We start from the raw sequence: 23750 nt of genomic DNA, 5'->3' as shown, positions 1-23750 counted from the left end.
AAATAGCACTTTTATCAAAATATGTATTTTGGTGCTACTAAGAGTGTTGGCATAGATTAGAATTGCCAGAGGGAGGTAAAACAGGTAAACAGACAAAGCTCATGCTCAACACAAAATATATTTGCCATAGTGTTTTGGTAACTAATGTTCCAAATCTGTCAGATTTGCTTAATGACCCCTTCAAAATCACTGAGAAGAATTGTTTATGTGAAACAGAATAAATTAGCAGTGATGCAGTTGGCCTGTGCTTTCCCTGTTCATATTTTTATAGTGGTCATTCCTGGGTATTGCTCATGGGGGAGAGAGACTATGTGTTGTAAGCAAATAATGAGTTTTAACTGATACCTTATCTTAGGAAATAATCTTGCTCTTCTTCTCACAATGTTAATATATGTTGTGCTGCTTCTCAGAAGGGTGATTGGTTTGCTGTTTTTCTTCCACTCTTATGGGGTTTTGGACACAGTGAATGTAAAAGAGATTTTTTTGGTTTGGTACAGTGTATTCTTTGTACAACTGTTGTATCATGGATTATATTTAGAAGTTACACTGCTTAAAGCCAGTTCAGTAATGTTACAGCTTTATATGAATTGTTGGTCACTGAATGTCCTTTTTCTCAATCCCTGCATAAGAAATTTCAATGCAAGTTTTATTGATAGCATTTGGGCAAGTAGTGTGCAACCTTTTCTTCTTCTAATTTGTATATTGTAATACTTGTCACGTTGGTATAATGGAGCAGAGTTTAGTCGCAGTGTATGGTTTAAGTAGGTCTCTGTAGATTTTTATACACATGTGCACTTTCTGATCATGGTTAACAAGATACAGATGTTTTAAGTATTCTCTCCATAATGTATTTTTAGGATTGAAGAAGCTTCACCACCAGGTTGTGGATTTTGCCATATCCCATATGATGAATTGAACATGCCATTTCCTGCTCACCTCACTTACTGTTACAACTGCAGGAAGCAAAAAGTTCCTGATGTCCTTTTTACCACAATTGACCTTCCTGTAGAGGCAATAGTTGTTGGAAAGGGATGTCTTATTCAAGCCAGGTATCTGCCAAAATACTTCCTTAGTCTAGTAAAGTTTTGTAGATCTTTGAAAGAATTCCTGTTGCTAAAATCTGATGGGTCATCAAACCTTATATTATAAAACATACAATTAGCATGTGTTTTTGAATAAAATTTCTCTCTGGAGATATCATTGCACTGGTGTGGGCTTTGAATTTCAGCTTGTTGGACTAAACCCAAAGAGGGGCAGATGACTAATGTGTAGTCTGAGGTGGGATTGCTATGCTCTTTGTTTTATTCTTTTTAGATAAATATGGTTAATGCTTTAGCTGCGAGGGCACTTGGGTTTGGTTTGTTTTTGGGGTTTTTTCCTTCCTTCCAATGTATGTGTTGGATAACTGTATTAATAGGAATTTTAAAAGTTCTAGTGCTAGAAATTACAGTAGTAATTTTGTGTACTTGTGCCTGAAATGTTTGAGGCTTGCAGCAAGAGAAATAGATGTTTGCATTGAGGTTCTTACTAGAAGAAAAGCTGAAAATAAAAGTTCTCAGATGACACTCTCTTAAGGAGTTCTTGTGAAGAACTGGCATTTTATTTTACTGTTGCAGCAATCTGGAAGAATTGAAAAGAAGCTGTATTAGGTTATACAATGAGGAAAAAAAATTAAGATGCCCTGTGATCCCTTTCAAATCTTCACAAATCTGTTAAAGCTCTGTTGTGCTGATTTGTGTTGCCAGATTGTGCCGTCTGAAGAAGAAAGCTCAGGCTGAAGCAAATGCAACCTCTATCAGTAACCTCTTGCCATTCATGGAGTATGAAGTGCACACACAACTGATGAACAAACTGAAGCTGAGAGGAATGAATGCCCTCTTCGGGCTGAGAATTCAGATCACGGTGGGGGAAAATATGCTGATGGGCTTGGCAGTAAGTACAGTTGGAATCCTGGGATTCTTTTGCTTTCTTACAGTATTTTTTCAGGAAGGCATGCAAGTGTTGTGGGATTCAGAGTGACCAGACTATTAAAACATCACTTTAAGAGCGAGGTATCTTAATTATTGTAAAATCAGGACAGACTTGTCTTTCATAACCAGCAGAAGAAGATTCAAATCTCTTGAAAATGGTAGAAGACAAAATGATTAGTAAGTGGATGAATGTAAAAGAAACTTTTGAACAGTTTAATGGCACAAATTGTAGAAAAAATTATGGTATTCCTGTCAAAGAGATCCCTGCTCTTCAAATTGAATTGCAGTTCCATGAGAAATAAGGTCAGTTAAGTCTGTCAGTAAATATTTTGGTTATTTGGCAACAAGGGGAAGGTCTGTTTCCTCTTCTTTGATGGAACTGAAAAAATAAATGATAGATTTGAGAAAGTCATGAAATGTTCATTAACAATATTTTCTAACCCCATTCTGCCATGCTAGGTTAGAATAGTGAAATACTCTGCTTCTTCCGGCATCAGAGGGTGCTTGGGTAATTATGGTTGACATCTTCTTTTGTCTTTCATTATTTGTTTCCTGTAAATAGAAAAAGGGTTGCCACAACCTCACTGATTCTGTAAATGGTTTGTCCAAATTTTAGATCTTCTAAAACTGTAAGAAACTATTTACTTATGCAAATCATACTGCGGCAGAGTCTTTAATTCTTAGTTTCTTTGGAATTTTTAGGCGAGTTTAAGGGTTCCACCATGAAAAATGAAAAGGAGGGAGTTTTTTTAAAAGAATAATGAAGATTTTTTTATAAGTGAACAGAAGAGAGAGATCTGTTTAGTTATTTATTGTAACAGATACTGCTGTAATTTTGCTGTAATGCTACAGTGTAGTTTTAGCATAAGCATTATGGAAAGCTTTATATGAAAATATTAGGAATTCATGCTTATATACTTGTCTTTTTCTTTGTGACTTTTAAAAGTCTGCAACAGGTGTGTATTTAGCAGCTTTGCCAACACCTGGAGGTATTCAGATTGCTGGGAAGACTCCAAATGATGGCACCTATGAACAGCACATATCCCATATGCAAAAGAAAATAAATGATACAATAGCAAAAAACAAGGAACTTTATGAGATTAATCCTCCAGTAAGTAAAGCTTGAATTGAAAATAAAATATTCTGATTCAAATATGTACACTAGATATCTATTTTTTCTTACTGAGTCATTCAAAATGTAAATTTATTTATAAATAGAGATACAGACATTTTTCACTGTATTTTGGAGAGCTGCTGGAATTTTCAGATCTCTTTAGCCACATAGACAAATCAGTTTGGTATTATTTAGATATATTTCTCAGTAGTATAATGTTCAGAATGATATGATCCTTAGAATTGTTAACATATTGTGTAGAGTTGAATTATTTTTTAGCTGGGCAGAACATCTGTTCTTATATTCCTTTTAGGAGTTACCTGAAGAAAGTATTGGGTCTCCCATTCCAGAGCCAAGACAACGTTCCAGGCTATTGAGATCTCAGTCAGAAAGCTCTGATGAAGTTACAGAGCTTGACCTTTCCCATGGGAAGAAAGATGCTTTTGTCTTGGAGGTGATAAAAATTTTCACTACTTATGTTCATACTTTTCTTCTCCTGAAATATATATTTAAAAAAAATAAAAATCTTCCTAGTCTCCAAGAACAGTTCCTAAATTGTATACTTTTTCCCTTTTGTATCAGTAAAAGTACTAGATTTTGCTTTGTCTCTCTATTTCTTATTCTATTTGCTTAAAGCACAGCTCTGTCTACAGACTACCTGAAGAAACATTGCCCTGCTGTTCATGGATACGTAGCCATCTCTAGAATAGTAATTAAGAGCTGTTAAGAAATGTCCTTCTCTTTGCTTCAAGGAGCAGATCAGACTAATCAAAAATTTAAATTCTATTTTTATAAACACTGAGATTCTGTGTTGTCACACTTTCTATTTAGCAAATAAGATTGTATTTTCTTCCTGTTTGAAAGCTCTTACCTTTGTAGTTGAACATTCATTAGTTTCCAGAATTCAAAGCATTCAAAAAACTGATTGTGCCAAGAGAGCACATAAAAGGAGCTTCTCTGAATTTCAGCTGTTGCTTTTCACAATTTAAGAATTCACAGCTTCTGACAATACCTTCCAGTTCTTTCTACAGCTGCAACTAGAAAGAACAACACCTACAGATAAATAAAGGACATAGATTTCTTTTACCTCTCTGTCCTCTAAAATTCAAGGATGTGATTGAACATTGTCCATTTTGAAGTCTTTAATACTCCAGCAAGTGTTAAAGGAGTTTTGATTATCCTGTAGATACAGGTAGTACAAATACCTATCACTGACTGAAAAAATACAGCCTCTAATTGCAGCCTAAGGTACATTTAAGGCTTTGTTAATCTTCACAAATCACCATCTTCAGAGAAAATAATCTGGAAGAAAGGTTGTAGGTAGGAAGAATGAGGGAGCATTATAACAGCAGTTTGTTTGAAAATAGGTATGAAAGGAGAGTGAAAAAATAACAGGTTGGGAGAGTTTGGAATAATAGATTGTTTGGTGCTTTTACAAAAAAGGTTGAATACCTTTGTAAAAAATAGAGGATTTTGTAAGGCATTTATAGAAAAAAATACTTTCTATCTGTGCAATCATTTATTACTGTTTTATTTGAGAAATTGGATATTTTGCTGATGATTAATTGCATATCAGAAACAATATTCCAGAAGATTTAGTTAAACTGCTGACTAAGCTTTCAAGAGTAAAATTACTAGTCACTGCAGCTATGTAAGAAAAAGTAGTAAAACTTCCTTGTGATGAGGATATGCTTAAAGAGGCTGAGAAGGCAGTTATGAGAGGTAAAGATATCTGGGTTGGTTTTGTTTAAATTTTGGGTTGTTTTTCGAAGAGAAAAATAAAGACACCCTTTTGCATGGAGAGTGAGAAGGAGGCACATTACTTGACAAAACACTTCAATACTGGAGTTAAATTATAAACCATTTCTAAAACACTTGATAAGAAAATGTTGGGACTTAGAGGTAAATTTGGATTTCCTGCAGCTCAATAAGTTAGGATGGATGTAAAGACACAGCAGAAGTATTTATAGAAGGTAGCAGGGCTCTTAGTCTGATCTAAAATAAGAGTGTTAAAGCTTGAATGGAATAGAGGTTATTTTATTTCTTTCTGAAACTTTTTACTGGCACAGCAACATGATTTTCTCAATTACTCCCTTTTTGCAGATTGATGACACAGATGCAATGGAAGATGTACATTCTTTACTGACAGATGTTCCACCACCTTCTGGTATAGTTACAACCATATTTTTGTAATTTATATTGTAGGCTGCAAAATGACAAAATATGACTAGTTTTATTTAAAATTCTTTTAAAAGTTCCAAGAGAACTGACAATATTACTGTTTCTGAAGATTTTTAGACTGAATTACCAATTTGTAGGTTCCAGGTTAATGAAAGTAGAATAGAGAACTAATTATTACCTGGTATCAGCTGTCTTTATGCTATTTATTATTGTATAGATATGTCATAACTTCCCCAGCAGAACTGTTTGATTTAGATTAGAGGCAAATATAGTTGTCCATTATATAGAAACTGCTCTGGATATTTGATTTGTCCTTGTCCTTCCTCTTGTTATAGTGCATTTCCCTGTGTTTATTCTGAGAAAGTCTTAGTTTCCTTCCTAATAACTGATATTAGTGTTAATAATTTTGAGTTGTGTCAAGCCCAGAACTGTCCTTGTAGTTATCTATTACTATCCAAATCTTTTATTCCTCACTGATTATCCAGTTCTGCTGCAGTTGACCTTATTGCCCTAAATTAAGGCCATCAGCAATCATCTTACTTTATCCTCTTCTGCATGTAAGTTATTAATGTGTTTGAAGCACAAAGTCCAAAATTACAGATGTCTTCACTGTGAAAATTAAGTATTTTTGTCTCTCTTTTCCTAGTCTTATGTTTACATTTCATTTGATGATGCTTCATTCTTAGTTTGTTAAAAGAGACCTTGGTGAAGGAACTTTGTAAATGCTTCCTGATGTCCAAAGTAGATGGTATAAGTCAGGTGCTTATTTCTGTGTGCTTGTTGAGAGCCTGTGAGCAGTGATTGTTCCTTAGGAAATTGATATCAGCCCATCTGCAGTCTTGTTTTTCCATCTGCTCCTTTCTTGCATGATCTCCCTTTTCTGGAAAAGTTGCTATGGATCAGTAATAGAGGTACCTGTACTAAGATAATTAGTAGGACCAGCCACATTAGCACCTTAGTAATTGAAATTTAACGAATGTTCTTCTCTGGTAGTGGAGTAAGTTAAGAGTTCAGTGTTGATTAGCTGTTTGATCTTTTGTCCATTCTGTGGTTTATAAGAGTCTTTCTTTTTCATTTGCCTTTTTGTTCAATATCTCCTTCAGACACTTGTTCAACACAAATAAACAAGGGACTGGTTTTCTGCTGTTGTGGAAAGCTCTACTACACTGCTGTAAAAAGAAAAGCATGTTTTCTGCTCTCATGTTACTATTTCTGCACATTATTTCTAAATCTTATTTGATTTTCCAGCAGAATATCAGCTTTTGATGTTCTCAAAGACCGTCTATTAATATTTATACCCTCTGCAAGCTGCTACACAATTTCTTTTCTAGCTCATTTTGTGTTTTGGTATAGGCTCTACCAGATTGGCCTAGTTTCTGCTTATTTAACTGTGTATTCAGGCTTTCAGAATCACTGATTTTCTGTTAATAACTTATTTTACTCTGCAATTTAGTCATTATACTTCTGGTTTTAATTTGCATTCAGTCCCTATGGCAGTTCCTATACATCCTTTTGTGCTCTCTGTTAAAGGTTGGCTTTTTAGCTTTTTATATCACACCTTTTTAAAGAAATTCCTCATTTGTGCATTGTTTATCTAATAGAAATAGGTGGAGCAGTTGTGGATTTGGGGTGTTTGCCCCTCCTACAAACATTTTGTATTTTTGTTTTTTGAATGTTGATCTCATTTCTGGTGTATTATTCAATATGAAAAACCACATGAGGGAAAATACTTGGAAAACCTTGTCACATATGTTTCCTTTACAAGTATTTTTATATTGCAGTGTATAAAATAGATTTTTTCCCCAAATATTTTCTTCACAGGTTTTTACAGTTGCAACACAGAAATTATGCCTGGTATAAACAACTGGACACCAGAAATTCAAGTAAGATTATTCAAAATTGAAACTTCTTGCTAAATTGTATTGAAATGTGCTGATGTACATTTAATATGTAATTTAAATACATACTTTGAAAGATAAATTCAAGGGACATCCTTATGACAGAAATAAAAGTAGTATTTTGGTAAGAGCAGTAAGGTATGAGAACCTTTTTTTGTTGTTGTTTTTTAAATGCTGTTATGTAACAAATAACCTAGTACAGAAATAAAAAAGAAATTACAGTAAATATGAGCTTCAAGGTTTTGTTTTGGCTTTTTGAAAGGTTTGGCTAGGTTTGAAGCCCCTTAAAGTAAACAGATTAATGACTGTTGCTTAGCTAACATATTTTGTTGTTTAGTTAACATATATGCTAACATATTTTACATTGTTTTACTTCTTTGTAAATTTGAATTTAAGACACTAGATAAAATATATTGGCATATGTTGACAAAAAACCCCCATGTTTGTTTCTAATTCAGATGTTCACAGCAGTTAGAGTGTCCAGATTAAGCAACATTAACCCAACAAATCAAACACTCAATAAGAACTTTAATGATCTCTGTGAGAATCTGTTGAAGGTAAGGATCTTGTTTCAAATACTTTTTTAAGTGTTCAAATGGAAGCCAAGTGAAATTCAGCTATACTGAAAATAATGTGTGCCTCATAATTTTGAAAATAGACTGCAAAGCATCTGTAATTAGTTTGTGAGTTTTTGTGAAGATAGGTTCAGCCTTTTTTAGTATATTAGGGATTTCCAAAGCTTTTGGAATCTGAAGGAGTCCTTTGACTTGCAGTATACTCTAGAAATAGAAAGACAGCTCCACGGTAGATTGCATTCTGTCCTGACTTTCCACACCTGTAATTCTTCAAGAAAAAATTATTATCATTAGATGACTTCTACTATTAAAAAAGTTTTGATCCTTAATTTCTCTGAAATAAATCACACTTTTTTTTTTCTGTGTAACACAAAACAATATCCTGTCTTCAACAGAGTTTGTATTTTAAACTCCGGTCTATGGTTCCCTGCTGTCTTTGCCATGTAAACTTCACAGTTGCTCTGCCAGAGGATGAATTAGTTCAGGTAAGTGAATTGCTGTTTTTAACTTCCAGCACATAGGCATGGCCCTAGTTAATATTTGCTGCTCAGGGTAAACTGGGCTAGGATTTGATTTTACTGCTATGTCTGGTGAATTCTTAGAATTTTTTTCCCCTAATATGTTTCTATGCAAAGAACTGCTTGTTTGCAAAATTATTTTTCAGATTGCACAAGAGATCAACTTACCTTATATGCCAAATATTTCTGATTTGCAGATTGCAGTCACAGCTGTTGCCATTACATATGACAAACACCAAGCACTACAAGCCAACAAAGCACCTACAGAAAAATCACAGCAAAGAGGTAACTATTGTGAGGAATCTTTCCTTTTTTATCCCCAGTGCCTAATGAGTCTGGATTTTAATTTCAGTTACGTATACAGATGACAGACCGCAGACTATTCTGAGTTGAAAGGGACCCCAAAAGATCATCAAGTTCAAATCTAGATATTTTTCAGGGAAGTACTCTCAACACATAGAGGTGTTTTAGAGTTCATGTACTTGACCTCCAGAAGGATGACTTACTTATCAGTTGGCCAATAAGTACTAGGTACTTATTTTACATAATCAACAAATTTATAGTACTTATTCTTTTTATGATACTACTTGGATTATTTTTCTCTAAAAGGTTGGTTTAACAGATGATGACATTTCTGTTGTATTTTGGAACATGTGGTATAAATCATCAGATTATAAGTAGAAATTTTGTCCATACTTTAAGAAGGCGGAAAGTAAATTATTCATAATACTTTTTAAAAACCCTAACCTTAGGAAAATCCTTAAGCAGGTCAGTAATAGTTTTGTAACTCAGTGAAACAGTGAAGGGAATGGAAGAGACTACTGTGTTCTGCATATGTCACCTTGCTAATGAAGTACCATCTTAAGCTAGAAATGTATGTGTGCAGTCTGGAAGTGAGAATTCAGAGAGAACACTGAGGATAGTCAATTCTATCATGTGCTTCTAAAACATAAGTTATATCTTACTTCTTCAGTAATAACAGTTTTCTTTCCTGTGAAATGATTGCTAATTTTATTATAATAGCTGACTTGGATCCAACTGCAGAATCAAAACAAAAATGCATGAACAGATTTTATTTTTTTCCAAAATATTTCAAATCCTTTTCAATGGAACAAAAATTCTGTTCAATGTTGCAGCTGGATTTGTTGTCATACTCCTGTTTCTGCAGAATTGCATTACTTTATGCACATGCTGAAAATACCTGTTCGAGTCAGACCTGACTAAATTGACTCTGCTTGTAATTACTGGCAAATCTTATTTTGGGGGTTAATTATCAGTTGGCCATGTTTTCTTTGTTGAAGCATCTACAGACAATGAAGAACAGCTACAATTTCCCTTGGAACTTTGCTCTGATCCTCTTTCTTCTCAATCATTCTCTCCATCTAAAGGTCAGTTAAGGGGAAGAATGTTAAAGTGTTGTTTTTTATGGATTTTGAATTCTGCTCTTTCATAGTTGTAGAGGCTTTAAAATATCCGTACTTTCACAGGCTTTAAATGTGCTTTGCTGCCTAAGCATAATGGGTATATTTACTCCTGTTGTCAGTTTTTTTGAGAGTTGCAGAAGATGGCTTGGCTGATCATTCTGTCTGTATTTCCTGTCTTTGCATTTAGAATATTGAAGGTGCTGCAAACCACTGGGTGTTGGGTGTCATTTGACATAATTGTCACACACTATAAATGACCCATATAAAGTACCTCCATGTTTTCTCAGCCTCACATAATTAATCTCATTGTTTTCATGATGTGAAGTACTTTATCTACCAAATACTGGTTGTTTGCAAATTTCCTTTAAGTAAAAGGAACCTAAACTTGTATAGTAAATAATCTGTACAGTGCAGCACATTGTAGCTGCTGTATTTTACCTGAGATAGAGCTGCATTCCAAGAATGGTTGTCACAGTTCTTCTATGACAGCATTAAAAATTCAATTCATTGAAATCAGCCGTCTTTAATTCCTTCTTCCTTGTTGGATTATCTACCAAAATGGTTACTGAGAAGAAATTAAATATCTGGGAATTAGTGTAAATGTTTGAACTACCTTTTTTGCCATTACATCAATTGTGTGAAGACGGGTGTCTACCACATTTACTTGTATTTCCAGAGGCCAGAGAAAGATTCTTAATGATTTTTATTTTTTTTTAATGCTTAACTTTTAATTTGCTACATTTTTTATTTTCAAAAAGAAGCTGTCCAGAAATTTCTGCTGTTGTCTCTGTACTCATTACTGGACTGTGCTCCCTTGTGTGCTGGGCAATGACAAGTGGAGGGCAACCTGTTCCTGTCTACCCCTTTTCCTGATGTTCTCCACATTCCATATCATGCTGTAGACAGAGCAGTTCAGCCAGAAAATTATTCCATCTGTCATTTCTTCACAATTTCATTGTACTTAGATATACTTAACAGGTTATTTAATATATTTTTACTTTTCTGTAGGATGGTTGTTTTAAAAATATTTAAAAATTGTATAGTAGTGGCCTTTAATAAATGAACATATTAAAATTGCAAGGTAGGTTCAGTAAAGTGAATTATTTGTACTAACTCTGTTATCAAAGTACACAGTGTACTATATGGAGAGTGGAGCTTTTTTGAACTTGACTCTGAAATCTTTTATAAGGGTCAGAGAATTGTGGAGTAATTTGGGTTGGAAGGGACCTTAAAGATCATCTCCTTCCAGCCCTCTGCTCTAGGCAGGGACGCCTTCCACTAGATCAGGGTGCTCTGAGCCCATCTAACCTGGCCTTGAAGACTTCCAGGGATGGGGCAACCACAACTTCCCTGGGCAGTCTCCATCCTCACAGGGAAGAATTCCTTCCTAATATCTAATCTAAACATACTGTCAGTTTGAAGCCATTCCCCCTTGTCCTGTCACTCCAGGCCCTTGTAAATAGTCACTCCCATCTTTCTTGGAAGCTGTTGTCTACCTGTACTTCCTGACTCTGCTTAACAGATTATCTGAACAGAATTAATTTTGTTTTATTAGAAGTCCTGGAGGGTGCAAGTTCCCACACAGGTATTCCTGCTGCTCAGAGAGGTGAGTTTCCTTAACTTAGCCATCTGCCAGAACAGAATGAGCATTCTTGGGATATTGGTATACTCTTTTTGGATGTGCCTTAATCCAGGAAGTGTTTACTACTTAACTGAGAATGCATGCTCTGGTGTGGCTTAATGATACCCTAATATTTTGATATGATTTTTCATTATAAAAGTTAGGTTTGTTGATAATTACAGCCTTTCTGTCAGGTACATTGATACAACTTTTTATCTGACAGAAAATGAGTCCTTGGGAAGAGAGCTGTTTTGCCTGTGTTAGTCTGAAGTTAGCATGTGTTCCTCCCGTTTCTTCAGGATAATGAAGAAACGGTGTTTGCAACCCTCTCTTTTTTTTTTAAAGATGTGCAAACACCCCTGCAACTAATACCAAAAGTCATAGCAGAAACAACTCTTATTTCTTATTGTAATCATAATGGGAGGGGTGTTGGAGGGAGGATGTTGGGGCAAGGAAGACTGTTCTGATGATTAATTTTTGTTTAAAACAGAGGTGTTGTTTCAGTTTGTGACTCTTACCCTCATCACCAAAGCTTTTTTTTTTTCCTGTCTGTAGGTTAGTTACTGATAAAGACAGTTGAGAAGTTTAAATCCTGATCAGCAGCTGTTTGTAAGGAAAAAAAAAAGCAATGAAAATTAAAAAAGGCTTAAATAAAGTTTAAAAAGCCATAACTTACAACCTTAATTGAGATTTAAAAAAAAACTAATCTAGCATAAGTCCTTAATTACTGTATTTGCATGTTTTTTCAGTGCTGAAGTCCCACTCAGGCAGTTGGTTCAGAGCTGGGACATCACCAGAAATCGGTACTTTGGTTTGGACAAGTCCAGACCTATCCTGTAACTTTTCCTTTTAAACAGACCTGCAAACGGATGGTTGTTCTCTCTCAGACACAAATCATTGCTTCCTCAAAAAGGAGCATTGAGATGAGCAAGAGACATCATCCATATATTTTTTTTCTGTTTTTTTTTCTTTTGTTTTTTTGTCTGTGTTTCCAGCAACGGCAGTTGATTACAGTTCCTTTGCAGACAGATGCAACAGCTGGATAGAGCTCATTAAACTGAAAGCTCAGACCATAAGGCGCGGATCAATTAAGACAAGTAGGCGGCTGTTTCTACCACGTTCTGATAATCTGAGACATATCTCTGATTTCCCAGTGGTGACTTAGAGGAGTGCCCTGCCCAGCAGTAGCATTGCAGATCACGTGTAGAATGAATTCCTGAATGTGAAAACTGCTGACATTGTTCTGTAACCTCACATAGGGATGATGAACCAGTAGCATAAAAAGCAAAAGAAAGTCTTGATGTAATTAGTTCCCCATACATGTGTACGCCTACTAATTGTATAACATCCACTGCATGGATGTAGGTGTATGTATGATCTTGGAAAATTGGGGGTGAGAGAAAGAGGAAGCAATCACCAAGGGGACAGTCAAGGCAGTGGTCACTAAATTAGCAAGTGGTGAGTTGGTTTTCAGTAGTTCTTTGGCCGCAGGTCTGACTATCTTGCTTAAATTACCAGAGATTAATACCTGTTTTAATGGAAAATGCTGCACTGGGGAAACACAACAACTTTCACACTTCCTATAATTTATTCTTCCAGCAGAATACATGTTTCAAAATGTTGGCACTTTTTTCTTTACCTTCACATTATAACTGATGGTTGTATGTGCAGCTGCTCGCCTCAATGTTTTCCTTTTGCAGGAATGCCACTCTTTCAAATAAAAGCCATTTCAGCTTCTTGTCTCCTTTTGCATGCTTTGCATGATGATTTCCTTTCTCACGTATATGGCTGAGCATCACAGGCAGCTGAATGTTGTCACCAAGCTATTTGGAAAACCATAACGAAGAGTTTTTATGTTTTGAGGAACAGTGATGGATCTTGATAGTTATTTTCTCCTATTTTTTTCCATTTTTCAGCTACTTCCCTTGAAAAAGCAAGTCCATTGGCTGAGGGATACTTACGGCACCGTTCTGTCCCGTCATGCACCAATTCCACTGTCTCAGTTGTTAAGATGACACCTCTTTCCTTTCTCCCTGGGGCGAAAATAACCAAATATCTTGGCATAATCAACATGTTTTTTATACGAGAAACCACTTCTTTGCGTGAGGTGAGCTGTGTGGCAGGGATTCATTTTGTGTCAGGGAATAATTTTTTATTAATTGTAAGAATCAGAGGTTTGAGTTGGGGTGTGGCACAGCCAGGGAGTAGAATTTGTGTCATTTGTGGGAAGGTGCTGAGTGCAGAGCCAGTTCCATTGTACTGCTCTAGTCGTGGTGTACACAAAGCTGTTTTGTGTTTGGCACTGCTAGGAAGGGGTTAATTAACAATTACCGTTGCTATTGAATTAGACAGAACACTAAAACAGCGAGTTCTTAAACAGAAATATATGGAAAAAATGTCTTTGACCAACAGTGGTAGAAATGGGGATAATTTGAACCCAAATTAAATGCTAAAGAAAAAAAAAATAAGTCATCTATTCTTCCCTGGTTTAGCAAGCTCAGTGATGAACTTTCACAGTGTATTTGGATTTTAAAATTATTTGGTTAATATAACATCGCCCATATCATAAATTATGCTAATTTTTAACATTACATTCTGTGCATTCTCTGTAACAAAGCTTTGTGTGATGAGTGTCAAAAATTAAACCATGAGTCCATGACCACACAAGGAGCTTAGAGGTGATGTTCAAACCCTGATCTCCAGTCTGCATTGGGAAAACAAATAATCCTCTGAGCATGTGTCTAACCACTACAGCATGTCAAAATGCAAGCCATGTTCCTTATAATTTTCCTGTCCTTTTAGGAAGTAGCTGTATCTTTGCTTTTGGCCACAGAAATAGAGTGTACCTCTTGCCTGGTTTGTCTGAAGAGTTTGCTGTTTTCTCCTAATTACACATTGCTAAAATTACAGGGTAGATGTTAATAAAAATGATCAGGCTTCCTCAAAATGGGCTGTGAGCTCTCTAGAGAAACTTGGATCAGACAAACATTTTGTTTGGATCTTAAAAGATAGTTTTAACTTTCCCTTTTAACTTGAGAAATCCATGTGTGAAAAGGACAGTGTTTTCAAAAGTATGTCAGCAGGGAAGTGGTTACAAGACATTCCTGTACTAAGTGCAGATTCTGTAGGTACAAATTCTCAATAGCTGATAAGCTTTGGTATCTGTGATAGCAGATCCCAACAAGGATAGGTCACTCAAGTGTTTGATTCAGTTCCTTCATGAAGCTGGAATGTTGCACAGTCCCTGGGATGCTGTGCTCTTTCCAGCACCTAGGGGAGCTAATTTATTTCAGCTACCCAGGCTGAGTCACAAACTACTCTTACTATAGGATTGCTGTGAGTTATAATGGAGTCAGAACAGAGTAGTCATTATCTCCAACTCTAGCAATGTGTGGTTCAGGTCCTACAAAAAAGTAATGACCAGCATTTTTGTTTATATTGCTTTATGTTTTGCTTGTGGTAGTGCTGAAGTATATACCAGAATAAAAAATTAATGATAATTTGAAGTCAGATTAATCCATTGTTCTTAGGCTTTGCTGTTTACAGCGGGGTGTTTACAATAGTTTGGTTACCTATTGTCATCCAATGTTGTGTTAGTTTTATAATATTTTTTTCCCCATCAGTTGTTGTACCTTTAAAATACTTGGACAAAGTCAAAATTCCATGAGAATTATGAACTTGTATTGCATTTTGATTTCTTGCTGTAGTTGACTTCATTATGGCTTTATGCTGGATTTGATAAAATTATACCTGTCCCTTTTGTTTGTAAATTTTCATCCAAGATAGGTTTTTTTAATGCCTTTATGAGTCTGTTCAGGGAACATACTTTTAGGAATGAGCAAAGCCCTTAGAAATTCAGCTTAGCTCAGTCTCTTCATCTACCTGCCTCTTCCATTTTTTCCAGTCACACACACACACACACACAGTCATGTGGGAAGTCTAGTGGTCTTGCCTTTCACTTGAATTTTGAAATTTTATATGTATTTTGAACCAACAGTGAGCTCTGTTTTGATCAGTTTCTTTTCTCAGCATTTTCTGTGGATTTTTATTTCTTTGATTGGTTGCCTGTTCCGTGTGCAATAGATTTTTCCCCACAATGTAGTTGTTCATATTCTTTTATAAGGATTTATTAGGAAAATCCATACTTGGTTGCTTTCCTTCTCCTTTGACATCTGTTTAAATTCTTCAGTTTTGCACCAAAGTAAAAATGCTCCATCAAGTCAAAAAAATTAATGAAATGAGATGGCTAGGAGTTCCTTTGTGCATCAAGGGTGAAAGTAAAAAAAATGAATAGCTTGAATAGCTTAGGTCTCTTCTTTACTCTTTGCTTACTTTTTATTTTGAGGGATCATTTGTTTAGTGAGTGTAGAGAGCTAATGACAGTCATTAACATACATGTAGTTGCAGTGATCAAAGGTAGTGGTCACTCCTTACTGGGAATTTCCAAGAATTTTATACAACCATAGAACAGTTTGGATTGGAAGGGACCTTAAAGGCCCTCTTGTTCCACCTCCTTGCCATGGGCAGGAGCACCTTCCACTATCCCAGGCTGCTCCAAGCCCCATCCTGCCTGGCCTTGGATGCACCAGGGACACAGGGGCAGCCACGGTTCAGGGCAACCTGTGCCAGGGCCTCAACACTGTCACAGGGAACAGTTTCTTCCCAATATCCAATCTATGCCTGTTAATCTGAAGCTATTCCATCTTGTCCTGTAAATGGTCCCTGTAAATGGTCTCTCTCTGATTTATAACTGTGACCCATTACACAGTGAATGGTTTTTAAGTTCTCCACACTTAAATGGAGATTAGGATTCAGTAAATTATTCAGCTAATAAATATGTAAGAGAAGTACTCAGCATCTTGTAGCTAGATGTAATATAATTTGTAATGTATATTTTTTCCATTCTAGGAGGGTGGTGTCAGTGGTTTCCTCCACGCTTTTATTGCTGAAGTGTTTGCCATGGTGAGAGCTCATGTTGCAGCTCTGGGAGGGAATGCAGTTGTGTCATACATAATGAAGCAGTGTGTTTTCATGGAGAACCCAAACAAAAATCAGGTACATTAGTATGTGAAATAAAAGGTGCTCTTGTGGTTAGTATGATACAGATATGCATTTTATGTCTTCAAAAACCACCAGTGCTGTAGAACCAAACCTGCACAACATTTCTTGATATCTTGGGATAATGTTTGAAGAATCCAAGAGTGTTACTGTATTAACACAAAGTTATGAGGATGCTTCATAAATACACAGATGGATAAAAGAACCGAGCTTGCTAGAATGAAGTAAATTGCAGGAAACAGTTGCACAGTAGTGCAGAACTTACTTGGTATTTATGATGTTGCAATGTAGGATTTCCATCCTAACTCCATGTAAAAATATGTGGAGTTGCTGATGTAAAATGCTACATTTTGTACATGAAAAGACAAACCTTAATTTGTAAAGACAATAAATATTCAATAAATCAAATATGTTCAAAACAGTAATGAAAGCTAGTACAGATATCCAGATATTTCATCTGTGGGTGGTCTTCCTAGAATCCATCTGCATGTTTGGTAGCACATAAGTGAGCAGATAGAGAAGAAAATATAGCTCAGGTTGCTTCACTAATAAATTCTAATAATTTGTCCTTCTCCCAGTCTCTGTTGATTTTTCTGTGTAGTTATATTTAGCAGATATAAGTAAACAAAAAATATATTATTGTTTAACGTTTGGTAACTGTGTATTGTCTTTTTTTTGCAGGCTCAGTGTTTGATCAATGTCAGTGGTGATGCTGTCATCTTTGTCCGTGAATCTGAGCTAGAAATGCTGCCAGTGCAGCCTTCTACAGCTGCTCCTCAGCCTGCAAGTTCTGCAGGAGATGTTACAACATGAAGGCAGAACAAGTGAAGTAGTCTCTGCAAAATGTAAAGATTATTTAAAATGTGGGACTGTTCAGGTTTGCATCTTCAAAGTCAGTATTTCTCCATGACATTCACAGCCAAAATCCAAGACAATCACTCTTTTTTTATTGTCATATAACTTACATAAGTCAGAGCAGGTGTGCTCTGGTTCTTCTATTGCTGTTCCTGGCCTCTGTGAAACCAGGCAGCAGGTGAAGCACTGATAGCAGAACATGGATTACAATAGCAGGCATCACATGGAACTGTGGAATGAAGGAAAAATTCTGTTGCTTTTTTGAGCTGTTCAGTGGGACCATCATAAGTTGTCATTCAGAACCATTTCTGAGTTTGAGTGTTGTCTGGGCTGATACTCAGCTTGGGTCAGGGTGGGAGCGAGGTGCCTGTGTTGGAAACCTTTGAGGAAGAAAGGAGAGATTTGTGTGCAGGCCAAGAAAACATAGGCTGGACTCTGAAATTCCTTTCCACTGTAGAGTGTGAAGAGGAAAAAGCAGTACCAAAAAGTTAGGGTCTGAATTTCTGCACATTAAAAGTATTTTTTTCTTGTTTTGCTGTTGTTTTTATATTTGGGGGTGTTTTTTGTTTTTTTAATTGTTTTTTAAAAGCTGACAGACCACAATGCTGTGATCCTGAGCATCTCTGTGGTGGGACAAAAAAAAAAAACCCAGAACACAACAAAAAGTTCCAGGGTGTGTCTGGTGCTATTATAAGATGTTCACTTCAGTATTCACAAAGCAGGTCTTTTTGTTATTTAAGACTTTGTGAAAGAATTGTCCTGAGATTCATTTTCTTAAGGCAGAAATGTCCTTGTTTCAAGGACAACATAAACAGTCCCTCAAAACTCAGTTGTGCAGAGGTTATTCTGCAGCCTCCTTTCTGTTTAAATGCCTGGCTAACTGGAGATTGATGTGTGTGTGTGACACTGGTTCCTGCAGGTTGCTTTTGTGTTTGGGGTTTTGTTTGGGATTTTTTTGTTCTTTTCCAGTGCTGTAGCTGGGAAATAAGGGTACTGCAAAGACAGGAAATTTGTCATTTCCAGTAAAAGTCTGAAAGGTGATACTCTATTGTAAAAAAAAAAAACAACCAAAAGAACATCAACTTTTATTTGAAGATGCATTCTTGCTTAATTCTGACAATATTGTACATGGAACTTGAACAAAGTTGTAAACTTGAATGTAAATATTCTGTTTAGTGTTGAAATTAAGCAATGGCATGATTATTTGTTAAAATTAATTATTTCATTGTAAATGAGCATGAAAAATCATTCTTGCACAATAAATCTCTTTATAAAATCCACTGTCTTAATATATGTACATTAAGTAAATGTGTAAGATGGGTGTAGTAAGGATGTCCCACCCCCATTCTCCTCAGAGGAATATTTTTTGTATAGTGTGTTACAACTTCATCTGTATCCTGGGCTGAAAATTGTATCCTGGGCTGAAAATTGTATCCTGGGCTGAAAATTGTATCCCAGGCTGCATCCAAAGCCCCATGGGCAGCAGGGGCAATCCTGCCCCACTCCAGTGAGACCTGGCCTGCAGAGCTGCATCCAGCCCAGGGGTTCCAGCACAGGAAGGACGTGGAGCTGTTGGAGTGAGTCCAGAGGAGGCACCTCTGCTGTGAGGAAAGGCAGGGAGAATTAGGATTGTTCAGCCTGGAGAAGAGGAGGCTGTGGGGTGACATCATGGTGGCCTTACAGTGCCTGAAGAGAGCCTACAAGAAGGGTGGAGAGAAACTATTTACAAGGGCCTGGAGTGATAGGACAAGGCGGAATGGCTTCAAACTGACAAGAGAGTAAGTTTGGATTGGATATTAAGAAGAAATTTCTCCCTGTGGGTAATGAGGCCCTGGCAGAGGTTGCCCAGGGAAATTGTAGCTGCCCCATCCCTGGAATATGAGGTTGGATGGGGCTCAAGCAACCTGGTCTAGTGGAAGGTGTCCACTCCCAACATGCACCCAACAACCCCTGAACACCCTCCTCAACACCTCCCCTCTCCTCCCAAAAGATGAACTTTTGGAAGCTGTTCCAATGCAAACCACTCTATGATCCTGTAATTCTAATATTTTGGGAGTTAATTATCCTTTATATTGTTTGAATTTGGCCCTTACCAGAACCCATAACTAACACAGTTAATCACCTTACTAAATTCTGTAGCTGTTGCAACCAAAGCTGCCATGAATTAATTTGCCTGTAAATAGTTGCAGCTCTTTATTACTTGCAAGGCAAATCCTGTTTCCTTTTGAAGCTAATGGCAGAATGTGAATAACTTCAAAAGGTCTTGGATCTGGCACAAAAAGTTGTTACCAGCAGAAGTATTCAGCATGAAATATCTGAAGTATCACACTGAAGTATCTGATTTTGATTATTTTTCCTTTTGAGGGGTGGTAGTTGCTTCTATGGAAGCATTAATGCCATCTTTTCATTTCTAGTTGTTTAAATGTCACAGCTTCCTCTAGTGTGTTTCTTTAGGCATAGATAAGCCTTCTTATCTAGATACTTTAATTCTTCTCCAATTATTAATCCAGAAGTGACAGACACTGTTTATACTGTTACTTAAATGTGATTTAACTTTTCTTAATTGGTCCAGCTGAACAAATATAACTTGTATTAGTATTAGAAAGGTATAAATTTCATTGATTGAGTTTCAGTGATTGTAATTTTTTTTGCCTCCTGTATTAAAAAATGCATTACTGTGTTGCGACTGGATAACAAGGAAGAGCCTCTGCAGATGTTGCTGCTGCTGCTTGGTGGTTCTTTCCACACCTTCCTCTAACCACCTCTATTTTAGGAGCTACCTGGTTTTTGCTAAGCTCAGAAGTGGGCAAGAATAAACTTGAAGGGAATTATTGGTTTCATGTTGCAGTCTAATGAGTTCTGCGTTTTAGGAATGAATCTTCCCAAATAATCATTTACTCAACTAAAAGCTTGTTTTCACAGCTGGTTGGAAAGTCCTCTGTTGGGTTTTTTTCTGTGTTAACCTTTGAGTTTGTGAATTCTGATGTGCACATGTGAAAGGTGCAAAGTGAGAGCACATCTCCCCTAGTGAATGGTGTGGGGTTGATTGTTCCCTTCTTCCCCAAGTGGCATCAAATTTTTTTTCTTGATGTTCAGTTTGAATCAAAATTTCCTTGGAAATGAATCCTGAGGGTCTGGTTCACTTTTGTCAGACTGGAAGCCTGCCCTGCACCTAAAGACTTGCTGGGAGGTGGAGCCATGAAAAGAGGAGCAGGATGCATGGGAATTACAAACAGTTGCAAAGAGTGAGGCATCACTGGCTGTGAGGTTTTTGGAGAGTTCTCAGTTCCCTTTAGGTGTTCATATAAGGATGGATGGAAGTTTTGATGACTGATCTGAGTAACAATTTATTTTATTTTTTTTCAATGCAAGGAACAGCTGTGCTGCTGTGGCATCTGCAGGTTCAGAGGTTTCCAGTAGCAGGAAAGGACTCTCAGGGACTTCCCAGGGCTCTCTTCCGTGCACAGGCTGGCCTTCTTCCCAGGTTTTTGATAAAGTCAGGTGCATAAACCCTGCATGGTAAGAGAGCAAGCCAGGCTCCTGCTCCTGCTTGTACAAACAACCCCACCAGCTAACACTTCCCATGAGTGACACCTCCAGTGTTCCACAGAATGGGTTAGTGGCATTTCTCCACTTTACAGCTACATTAACTGAGACAGACAGGGGAGAATCAGTGTGCCAAGGATGCTTTGAGGGCTGGGGAAGAAGCTAGTCTTGCTCCAGGCATCACCTCGACAACATCCTTGTGAGCAGTGTGACAAATGACAATCAGCCAAACACAGATCTGAGTGGTGCTGGGTCTGCTGTCACGAACACATCTGAAAAACAGTCTGCACCAATACAGCTGGTAATACAGAAATTATTTACTACTAATAATAATCTACTGTGTGCATCAGTCAGTGGGCAAATTGCTGAGCGAAATGTGGAGTCTGATTTTTTTTGTTTAATTTTTGAAAACAGGAAAAATAATTAATTTGCACATTTTTTAGCATAAACATGCACACTCTCATAAAATGACACACATTTATTTTTATTGAAAAAACATTTCCATTAATGTGTACAGATATTTCTCCTTAAATTGTAGGAAGAGGAGCTGGAGTGATTCCAGTTTTGGTTTCATTTTCCTAAAATCAGATGTTTGTAACACTTCAATCAAGGTGAAGCTTTGCCTGGAAACCTTGTGATTTTTTGAAATGTCAGTGTGATTACAACCTTGTGAGCCGAATACTAACCCCTAAAGAGCTCTTAAATTTTGAGGGAGTGCAACAGAGAGCCTGGGAAGCTTTGCAGAGACGACATTATCTCCTGCCATGCACTGTAAAAGCCAAGGAGCAGGTGAAAGCACTTGGAGGCAGAAACCCTTCCTCTTCCTGCCTTCCCTTTCTGCCCAATCTATCCATGTCTGTCCTCTCCCTACCAGGCACCTTCCTTTCCCGGGATTAGCCCTGGGCTGCACTTCCTCCTGTCTCTGGAGAGTTTGGGTAACCACAATTAGTCAACAACACATGCTTTTACCTTCTGCTTTTGCTCAGCACAGGGGAGAGGAATTTGTCACATTTCCATTGGGAAATGGTGGATTCTGTTCCCACCTCTTGTGGGATAGCAAAGTTTTCTTCATTGCTGAGCTGTAATTCAATTCCCAAGATTTTACTGAAATTGGTGATCTATTTATACTTGGGCCTCAGCTCAAGTGCAGTTCTCAGACCAGGTGCTGTTTGCATGAGGGGGAATGGCTGAGAGGAGCTAAAATGAAGAGTTGCTTGTTATTAAATTGTCCTTCCTGTGTCCCCCAGTGCCCAGCTCCCGCCCTGGTGCTGTGAACTGCTAGCCTCAGCACCAATTCACTCTGTCACTTGGAGCTCTGTGTGCAGAGTGATCAGAGCATGCTGCTCCAGAGGGACCCCTTTTTTGTATCAGAAACCTTCACAGAGTCACTAAAATGCTACTTTGTGTGTCAGTTGTGCAACCCATTTGTGGGGTCTGGGAAGAGAGTGAAATCCTTATAATAATAATTGTCTGTGTCACAGTTTTGTGTGGCAATGTCAGAGCACTTTTAGTTGAAGGTGAAATGCTCTTGTGTGTCTGGTACCATGTTTGACTGGTTCCGCAGCTATTGGCAGAGCACACCTGAAAGCCAGCTGACGGGTCAGAAGAGTTTGTTGTCTCCACACTATTTCCTCTGCAGAAGATAAAGAAGGGAAAGGCAGGAGATGGGGTAGATGAAAGAAGATGATATGGGCAGGAGGAACAAGGGAAGAGCACAACATGGAGCTGAGTGTCTACCAACAAAAAATGACAGGAAGGAAAATTGGTAACTGGAGACACAGATGTGTGATGGTTCCCCAACCAAAATAAGCAATACTGGAAGTAAAGTAGCAGTCCCAAGCTCCTTCTCACTCCTAGGTCTTCATCAATTTACATGGATTTGGTCTTCTCCTGATAATATCTGTCTTCCCAAATGATCTGATTTCTGGCCTGATCTGCTCCTCCTAACCCATGTTCTTGTGACTTCCTGGCAGGAAATAACAAACTTATATATAGGGAGTATAGGGAGACACAGCATTTGGGTTCAAAAGACAGGTGTCTTGCCAAGGAAAGTGGGAACCTTCCTTGGATGGAAAATGTGACCCCCTTCCCTCCTAATTATTATAATTTTGAAATTACGGGGCTTTTAGGCAAACATGTAAGAAAATTAACAACAGTTCTTTGCATACATATATAAAAAACAAAGACGAAAAACAACAACAACGGCAGCAACAACACCAAAACCACAAACCCAGTGCCAGCCCTCTCGGCCGCAGGCACTTTTCCCTTGGGTGCAGTTCCGGGCACGGCCTGCAGGGGCGCTGGTGGCTCCCGGCCGGGCAGGGCGGGTGCGATGATTCCCCCGCGGCTGCAGGGGGCGCTGTGGCGCGAGCTCAGCCGCCTTTCTGCACGCGGTAATGGCGGGCGGGATGGAAAAGGCGCTGCCTTTGCAAACCCACGGGGGCAGCCGGTCCCGGTGCCCCTCTGCATGGCGAGATGGGCTGTAGCAGGAACCTCGGAGCCACAGCTGGAACGGCAGCGATGACCGCACCCAGGATAGCAAACAAAGCGTAGCAAAAGCCCCGGAGCGGTGGCAGGAGCAGTGGGCATCAAGGTGCACACGGGGTATCAGGTTAAAGTGTAGCAGAAAATCTGAATCAGTGTCAGGAAACAGCAGGGCTGGGCACTGGTGGCTGCGCTCTCGCAAGCAGCCGGGAGGTGGGGGAATGGGTAGGGCTCTGGGCTTCCCTCAAGCCATCCAGGCAGATGGTGAGGGTCCTTCCCAGGGAGGTCAGATGTTGGAGAAGTCTCAATTCAGTGGCTGCTCCTGCAAGCAGAGGCTCACCCTCGGTAAGAGAAGCAGCGAAAAGCAGAACTCTGCAGTGGCAGTGAATCCTCTGGGCAGCAGCAGTCCAGCACCAAAACCATGAAACTGCCTCCAGTCTGATCCCAAGAGTGAGAGAGGGCTGAGGCCAAGCCCCGACTCCCAGCCGAGTCTCACAGTATCTCTG

The 23750-nt window shown here is 38.1% G+C and overlaps 1 protein-coding gene across 21 annotated transcripts in view; it reads left to right on the top strand.

The window, feature by feature from the left end:
- C2CD5 (C2 calcium dependent domain containing 5) overlaps nt 1-18494 on the top strand; it is a 57189-nt gene extending 38695 nt beyond the window's left edge. For 18 of the 21 annotated variants that reach the window (XM_015627915.3, XM_015627919.3, XM_015627920.3 and 15 more), the window contains 15 exons: nt 858-1049; nt 1746-1932; nt 2917-3081; nt 3398-3538; nt 5188-5251; nt 7087-7148; nt 7622-7720; nt 8134-8223; nt 8454-8541; nt 9558-9644; nt 11236-11286; nt 12297-12398; nt 13218-13408; nt 16210-16356; nt 17041-18494. In XM_015627915.3, coding sequence (XP_015483401.1) covers nt 858-1049; nt 1746-1932; nt 2917-3081; nt 3398-3538; nt 5188-5251; nt 7087-7148; nt 7622-7720; nt 8134-8223; nt 8454-8541; nt 9558-9644; nt 11236-11286; nt 12297-12398; nt 13218-13408; nt 16210-16356; nt 17041-17172 — 1798 coding nt within the window. In that variant the 3' untranslated portion in view covers nt 17173-18494. Of the gene's footprint in view, nt 1-857; nt 1050-1745; nt 1933-2916; nt 3082-3397; nt 3539-5187; nt 5252-7086; nt 7149-7621; nt 7721-8133; nt 8224-8453; nt 8542-9557; nt 9645-11235; nt 11287-12050; nt 12105-12296; nt 12399-13217; nt 13409-16209; nt 16357-17040 lie in introns of all 21 variants that reach the window. The other 3 variants (XM_015627922.3, XM_015627936.3, XM_015627917.3) reach the window with 2 other exon arrangements.
- The last annotated feature ends 5256 nt before the right edge of the window (nt 18495-23750 follow it).

Source organism: Parus major, chromosome 1A (assembly GCF_001522545.3).
Source record: "Parus major isolate Abel chromosome 1A, Parus_major1.1, whole genome shotgun sequence".
NCBI classification, from domain to species: domain Eukaryota; kingdom Metazoa; phylum Chordata; class Aves; order Passeriformes; family Paridae; genus Parus; species Parus major.
The sequence above is the reverse complement of the archived record's forward strand: the minus strand, read 5'-3'. Positions and strand labels throughout refer to the sequence as shown.